A 7,860-nucleotide genomic window follows, 5' to 3' on the forward strand; every position below is an offset into this window, starting at 1 on the left:
AGAAGGTAAGACAACATGCGAAGATCAAATGAGGAGCTCCAGGGCATGGCAAATTCATCTCATCACATCACCCACAGACATCCAGAAACACCACCTGGGAGCATCTACGTGAGCTACATCTGTTTGTGCCAGGTGGAGATACCTACAACACAGCTCCATGGTCCGCCCCCCAAGCATGGGTGGGAGCATGGAGAACATTTGTTCGGCATACAGCAATATTTGGGGATGGTTTGTACCTTCAAGAATTCAGCAAGAAATAATTGACAGGATGATTTGCAGCCATCGGCAAACAACGCTACTTTCCTGAAAGCAGCAGCACTAGAGGGAAAACAAATTGAAGCAGGTGCAGGAAGAGTTAGGGAGCGCAAGAATTGCATTCCCGAGCCAAATGGACAGATTGAGACAGAGGAAAACAAATTGGGAAGGGAAACGGCTGCCTATTGCCTGGATTTTTCAGGCACTGGAAGGAGGTGGAGGTTGGGTTCAGGCTCGGTTTCGAGGCCTGCGAGCTGTGACTCTGTTCAGGCAGCTGTGTTCGTGCTCAGCCTGGGCTGAGGGCTAATTTTGGGGTATGTGTTCACCCTGGGCAGGACTGGGATTGTAAGCCCTGGAAATCTGGAAAGCAGCATCCTACAAAAGCACCAGCCCCACCACTGCGATGACCATGAGGAGCCCGGCCAGGATGCAGATGCTGATGAAGATGATGTCACTGGTGTCCTGGCTCTTGATTTCATGGGCATCCATTGCTTCCCCCTCCCACTGCTGGGCATCCACCAGGTTTTCTGCCTGGCTGAGCCTGGATGGGTCAGGCCCAGCAATGAGGGTCACCGAGGCTTCCTTCCTCTTTGGCTCACACTGCACCTCGTACTGGTGGATGTCCTCCTGGTCACCCACTGAAAAATCGATGTAGAGGGTGCTGACGATGACGGACGTGTTGTTGCGCCTCTGCAAGACAAGGGTCACAGCTCATTAGAGCTTTGTGCAGTTCCTTTTCACAGGGGTTTGGAGGGGTTGGCCATGAATCAGACGGGTATCTACTGGGAAGATGTGAGAGGGACTGGGAATGCCTCTGTGCAGCCAGTACACCAGCACAGGGTTAACCATCTACCCAGCTTGCTTTAAAGGAGGGTTTGCTGACTGCTTACCTGGGATTCGGTGCCGCAGGTGTCAAACCTGGTGTGTATTTTAAAGTTCCTTCCAACCACCCGGGCTGCACAGGAGGGGGTCCCCAAATAAATCCTATTCCTCTCCAGCTGGGCCAGAGACTGCACAGGGATCTGGATGTGGAAGTCTGTCCGGGTGCAGCTGATGTTCATGGGCACAACTATTGGGACAGAAAACACGTGTAGAACTCATGATGAGTTTTCAGGAAAAAGGAGCAACACCAGAAATGCAGAAAAAAATATCAATGTTTTAGTCCTGTCCCATGCCAAGGGCAGACACGGATGGCTCCCAGGCACTGCCCTGCTTTCTGCCCCAGGGAGAGACCTCACCATCAACCAACCCCCTTGAAACTCATCCTTCTTCCCAGGTCTCTGAGTGACACAAAAGTGCCACTACAGGCAACATCATCATGCTGTCACTGCCACTCTCCGTCATTGCAAATCCAGTGAGACATTTGAGTTGGTGCCCAGGACCAGACCACTGCCCTCAGAATGCTGTTTTTGATGGGGAGCTGGTGAAGAGAGTGCACAGAGGGAGCTGCTGTTGAGCTGTCCAGGATGCTGAGACAAAGAGCAAGGCAATGGTGATCCCAGCCTCTCTCCACTACTATCCCTCTGGCATCATATTTGGCCCCTCTGGATGCAGAAAGCATCCACACAGAGAAAGAAGCAGGGAGGAAAAACACTCCCCTCTTTAAAGTGAATTCATGCTCAGCTTGAACCAACCACTTGGGCACTATGAATTATTGAATTATTCCAGCTCCTCCTGAATCTGGGAAGATGCAATAAAATCATTACGAAAAAATAGTGTGACTTTGCTTCGCTTAGTGCATTATAAAGCCATTAGAATATTTACCAAATAACTAAAGTGCATTAGATCAAGAAGAGGAGAAAGTGGATTCTCTCCCCTGCCGTGAAGGCTTTCATTCAAATGGCCATAAATCACACACGCCCAGCCCAAGCCATGCCCTTCGGTGGGCCCAAATGGAAAATATCTGCATGGCTGAAGGGCTGTGGATGTGGAGGCTGAAAGGAAAATATCTGTATGGCTGAAGGGCTGTGGGTGTGGAGGCTGAAGTGCCCTTTTGCCTCTGGGGGCTCCCAAGGAAGCCGGTGGTGGGGAGAGGCCAGCGTGTCCGGTGGAAGCAGGCACTCTCCTGGCAGTGCTGGCAGCTGGATGTGCCACACAGGAACCTAATCACAAGCAGATGCTGGAATCCCTGGGCAAACACAGCTAGCAGCCTCAGCTTTAGGAAGGGAGGCTCAGTTTCACGTCCAAGCTTTTGTCCTCCCCTAACATGCATCTGAACAATGTGTGTACCAGGGGATGCAGGAACCTTGGGCAACTGGGAGAAGTCACATCCCTCTTTGTGATGGGACACACCCCACTCTTCACTAGCACCCCATCTATGTGTCTGCAACCTCCTCCGTTGGGAGCAGGGTTTCTCCATGACCAGACACAGTGAGGCCAAGATTCTCTCCCTGCACACTGCTGTAAAACAGTGGGAAATAAGGACAAGGACGGGGACAGACCTGCTGTGCACACTACTGCCCTACTCGATGTTCAGTACGTCTCTCCCTCCAGAGGCTGCAGAGGCTCAGGACAAAACTCCATCCCATTTCTTTCTCCTACAGCCACACACCCCGATCCTTTATGCTGCACTGGAAATGAAGAATGATTTTGCAACTGAGGAATAAAAGCTAATAAACCCAGGGCCAGCCTCCCCAGCCCCTGTGCTGCCAGTCCAGAAGTGCTGCTCTGGCTCCAGCCCTCTGTCGAGGCTGCCCCTGGTTGAATCATCCCTGACCTGCAGGTCAGCTTGGATGTAATTATCTTGAAATACAACAAACGCCATAAATTTGCTGGTGTTTGAGGTGCAAAGGTTGGCAAATGGAGGAGGAAGGTTACACACCGCTCCGCCCACCAGCTGTGGATGTGCCGGCTGGGACACGGGGCATGCTGGCAGCAGGGATGTGCCAGGCAGGGCTGGCTGGGTGGATTTGGGAATGCTGTGCCCCAGGGGTCCTGTCCTCCCGTGCTGCTGCCAGTGGAGGAGGGGGTGAGGTCTATGTCTGCCTGCTCAGCCGGGTGCTGATGGGACCGGAGCATCCTGAGGAACAGGAAAAAGGTTGTGATACTTGAGCTGGTCACCTGCCCTGGGGCTTTGGTTCCCTAAAAAACCCCCTGGTTTTCTTCTCTGAGGGAGGAACAGGAGCATGACAGTGGCAGAGACACAGGAATCTGAAGCTGGAAAGCATCTCCTGAATACTAAACACAACATGGAGCATGTGCATTTTGCACTCTGCAGGAGCTGGAGCTCACTCACCATGTCTTCCTCCACCCCAACCCTAAGGAGCCACGGGCTCTACTCCTGCAGACAGGAACCATCACTGCGTGGTCCTTCCAGAAATTGCATGGTCTGGGGCATGTTCTGATGTAATTAAAGCACTGAGGAGCACCCAAGTGAGACCTCACCTCCCACGTAGGCGATGGAGAAGCCCCTCTTGGCTGTGTTGCGGTCGGTGTGGAGGATCAGGAGCAGCTGGTTGCTGCGGGAGATGACGGGTGCCAGGCTCTCCCGCCCACACCACCGGCCCAGCAGGGATCCGTTCTCGGTGCCACCATCGAAGGCAGACAGGTGATCATAGTCACAGCCACCCGTCAGGCTGCTCCGGCCCTCCAGCTCCATGTCCAGGAAAAACACCTTGACCCGGTAGCCCGTGGGCATATGGATGCTCCACTGGCACTTGAGGTTGTTGGGGTAGAAGCTGGGGTACTGTGGGCTAGAGAAATTCCCTTTGATGGCAGTGAACACCTCCTGGCACTCTCCTGCTCAGGGAAAAAGGGGAAGAGAAAATCAAAAGCAGACCTGAACTCTGCTCTGTGTGGATAAGCTGGTGGAGGAGCAATCACTTGTTTCATTGCCCTTCACCTCACTGCTCCCCAGCCTTGTGTTTGGCTGATGGACAGCCAGCAGTTTTGGGGTATGGAAACTCCCGAAGTGGCCAAAGTCCTGCAGGACCACATGGGAAAACCCACATTCCCAGGAAATGGCATGAGCAAAGGAGAAAGGTGACTCTTGCTCAAGAGAAGGACAGCCCAGGGTCCAGGAAAGCAGCAATGCTGCTTTTTACATAGCGTGGTGGTTTGCACTTCACACCATCATCTCACAGGTTGTCACCACAGTGATCTCCTCCACTATCCTCTCCCTGCCGCAGGAGGGAGAGAATCACCACTCCAACCCTGGACCCGTCCCTATGTTCTTCCCACTGCCCCACCACACAGACACCCCCGCACCTGAGTAAAAATGGGCCTTGAAGCCCCTGCCACCGATGTTGAAGTCCGACTTGAAGATGATGAGGAGGTGTGGGGTGGAGGAGACAGTGCGGGGTGGGCGGGTGCTGCCGCAGTAGCGTCCCAGGCGGGGGGCAGTGACAGTGGGGCCGTCGAAAAGGGCCACGTAGTCAAAGCTGCAGCCCTGGCCCCCCTCCATCTGGAAGTCAGCAAACACCAGGGTGAGGGGGCCACCGCCACTGGCCCCCCCGATGTTCCAGCGGCACTCGGCATCGTTGGGGTAGCTCTCGGGGTAGCGGGGGCTGGTGATCTCCCCAGACAGCCCCGTCAGCTGCCCGCCACAGGCATCTGCAAGGAGGCACAGGTGATGAAGACAGTGGGAGAGGGTGGATGGACAGATGCTCCACCACCACCATCTCTCCCTGCTACCTTTCCAGTAGGCAGCGGCGAAGCCGTGCTTGGCCACGTGTCGGTCGGAGCGGAAGACGACAGCCATGACGTGCCAGGCGGAGGAGAAGGGTGGCGGGGGGCTGTGGCCACAGAAGGTGCCCAGGAGGTTGCCCCGGTCCCGGGCAGCCCCATTGTAGACCTGGAGGTAGTCATAGGCACAGGCGTCGTGGTACTCCAGCTCAAAGTGGCTGAAGGAAAGCAGGACAGAGGAGCCCTCGGCCACCACAATGAGCCACGTGCACTCCGTCTCATAGGGATATAGCCCCGGGAAGTTGGGACTGGAGAAATTGCCAGAGGGTGCTGAAAGCACTCCCCCACATTTGATGCCTGTGGGACACAGAGGTAGATGTGATGTTCCCTTTCCAGGGGAAGACTAAAAGAACGGAGATGGGATGCACAACACTGGCTCCATCCTACCATCAGCACTACTAAAACATCAGCACCCTGCAGACCTTAGCTGGGCTTGGCCAGCCCCTCTCATTGGAGGACATGTGCCTTCCATCACCCTTCATCCCTCCACATGATCCCTTTTCCCTGCACTGCCCCATTGTGTGGCTGCAGCAGGGCTGCCCTTGAGCTTATCCTGCCAGTGACAGCATGGTGTCCCCACCTATTTATGGCTGGGAAAAAGGAAGTAGAGACTGAGTTTTAAAGGCTCAGAGGTTCCAGGTTCTCTGATGCCCCAGCTGCCCAGCCCTTCAGCTTTGTGCTTCTCACTGACCATCCTCCCTCCATATAATGGTGGTATCAGTGAATTTGAGCTGGGAGAAACAGGGGTGAAGGGCTCGATGCACTGAACAATGAGTTATGCATGTAGGGATCGATTTCCTAATGAAATCTTTATACTGAGACATGGTTATTATAAAATAAGGCTGAGAAGGGGGCAACTGTCACCTGCCCCTGGGTCTGATTAGGGCTGGGGTGAAGAGGCTGATATAGTGGGCACATACATCATGTCTGGGAGGGATGCAGACCCTATGTAGCCCTCGGGAGACATGTGTGGGTTCCCAAACAAGGCTGGGCACTCACTGCCATCAATCTGGGCCAAGTATATTGCAAATCAATAGTCAGCCAGTGCACTTTACTTTTCATCATGCTTGCTGGCATGGTGACCTCCCAGCAAGGGGGGGTCCTGCGGATGTGTGGGATGCAGCACCACATGAGTGTGTGTGTGTGTGTGTGTGTGTGTGGCCAGATCTAAAATCAACTTGCTAATTACTGGGGATAGGCAATGAAGTAATACAGGGGTGGTACTAAAGAAATAATATTGTTGAAATAAATACCCAAGAGGGGAGCCTGCGGGAGAGGCAAATAGCCATGATGCAGACAGATGGATGGATTAAGGGTTGGGAGCCTTGGGGTGCTCTGGGAAGCCCAGGTGGGATGTGGGGTGGCCACTCAGGAGCACATGCACCAGAACCAGGGATGGGGTTGGTTTCTGATGCAGTCCTTCTGTGAGAAAGGCCCTGCTGCTTTTGGGGAGAAGGATTGCTCTGCCCACCCCACCCCTCAAATTACTGTGTAATCTGCTAACCCTGTCCTGCAATCTGGGGGGCATTTTATACAGGTAGGGTGAGAGGTTTATTACATGCCTGTTACATACACACACATACATACATTCACATAAATGTACATGTATATGTGTGTGTGTATATAAATACATGTATTTATATAGGCAAGTGAACTCCCGAAGTTAACAAACCCTTCACCAAAACACCTGTACATCACAACAGGACAATCCCTACCTGCAATCCTCAGTAAGATAAGTGTGAGGCAGAATACCAAGCACAGAGCAGTGTCCCACACTTGCTGCTGCACACAGTGACTCCAGATCCCAGATCCCAACTCCCTGCCCCTGGCCTTAGCCAGCCCTCTCCCTGAGAGAGAACTGGAACCCACTCGCTCCCCAGAGCCACTGTGGCACCCGCAAACAGCCCTCTTCTGCTCCTCGGGGACCATGAATGCCCATCTGGCCCCAAGGTTCCCACTGGGAGCTGGGACCAGGTTCTTACCTCTGCTGGGAACATCCCCGAGAGCTCCGCAAAGCACGGCCACTGCTGCCAGGTATCCCACCCCCGTGCTCCCCATCCTCCAGCAGGAAAATCTCCCCTCACTGGCACCCGAGCATCCTTTTGGAGTTGTCTATTTGGAAGGAAAAAAAAAATAAAGAGAGAAATAAATAAAAAGCAGGAGGACTGTAGAATTAATAGCAGAATGAATAATTCATTGCTTGTTTGAATTAAGAGCGGCAAGGTAACTTGATCTATTCCTCCCTTCCTTCACTCAGTTTTAATGATCTGGATCAAATGTCCCAAGGATTTACACTATACCAGATACCTTGTCAATACACTATATTTAGAAGAGATATTAATGTTTCAGATATGGTGTATAACGGCAATAAGTCTGGGCTGACAATATGCCCTTAAGGGGCCATGAAAATAATTTAGTTCGCCAGGCAAGCCAGTGAACCAAAATGGGAATTTCAGACTTACCGCGGAAAAGCACCTCAGGAATTAACATGATTTATACTGCGGCACCCACTGCACAAAGCCAGCTGGAGGTAAAGGCTAGAGAAACAGGGAATGGGATTTAAACACGGCCACGGCTCCGCGCCGGCTGCCAGGTCAGCATCCCTGCAGCAGGAGTCCAGGCTCAGCGGGATGCTCAGCCCGGGAAAGCAGCAGTCGTGAGCACTAAAGATAGCAAATCCCACCTCCCCCGAGGAAGATTAGAGATGAATTGTGACTCATGGGCAAAAAAACATCGATTATTATAGAACCTGCTAAGGCCTTGGAGAATTGCCACGTTCTTCCATGCCGGCTCACACTCCTTCTCGCCCAGGCTTTTGGATGCACTTGGCTGAAGGTAATCAAGGCTTTGGATTTGGTGGGAAAGATGTGCTCCTTGTGCTGTGCCACATTAGCTGGAGAAACCCCAAAACCAGCAGTGGCT

At 53.0% G+C, this 7,860-nt stretch overlaps 1 protein-coding gene across 1 annotated transcript; it reads right to left on the reverse strand.

Moving 5' to 3' along the window:
* Positions 1–630: 630 nt before the first annotated feature.
* CDCP2 (CUB domain containing protein 2) lies at positions 631–6,996 on the reverse strand. Its single transcript, XM_017805325.1, has 6 exons — positions 6,921–6,996; positions 4,888–5,235; positions 4,462–4,806; positions 3,640–3,993; positions 1,146–1,324; positions 631–945 (listed from the first exon to the last, which is right to left on the reverse strand). Exons 1-6 carry the CDS (start codon positions 6,994–6,996, stop codon positions 631–633), a joined length of 1,617 nt encoding a protein of 538 aa, XP_017660814.1.
* Between the last annotated feature and the right edge of the window lie 864 nt (positions 6,997–7,860).

This window comes from Lepidothrix coronata, unplaced genomic scaffold, assembly GCF_001604755.1.
Source record: "Lepidothrix coronata isolate B3197 unplaced genomic scaffold, Lepidothrix_coronata-1.0 Scaffold12, whole genome shotgun sequence".
In the NCBI taxonomy this organism is placed as follows: Eukaryota; Metazoa; Chordata; class Aves; order Passeriformes; family Pipridae; genus Lepidothrix; species Lepidothrix coronata.

Excerpts from the sequence above, each read along its gene's own strand:
- CDCP2 (XM_017805325.1), bottom strand. The coding sequence starts at position 6,996 with ATGGGGAGCACGGGGGTGGGATACCTGGCAGCAGTGGCCGTGCTTTGC. Across the intron at positions 1,325-3,639 it reads CTCCATCGCCTACGTGGGAG|TTGTGCCCATGAACATCAGC; the intron begins GTGAGGTCTCAC and ends CTGTCCCAATAG. Across the intron at positions 946-1,145 it reads CCTGCGGCACCGAATCCCAG|AGGCGCAACAACACGTCCGT; the intron begins GTAAGCAGTCAG and ends CTTGTCTTGCAG.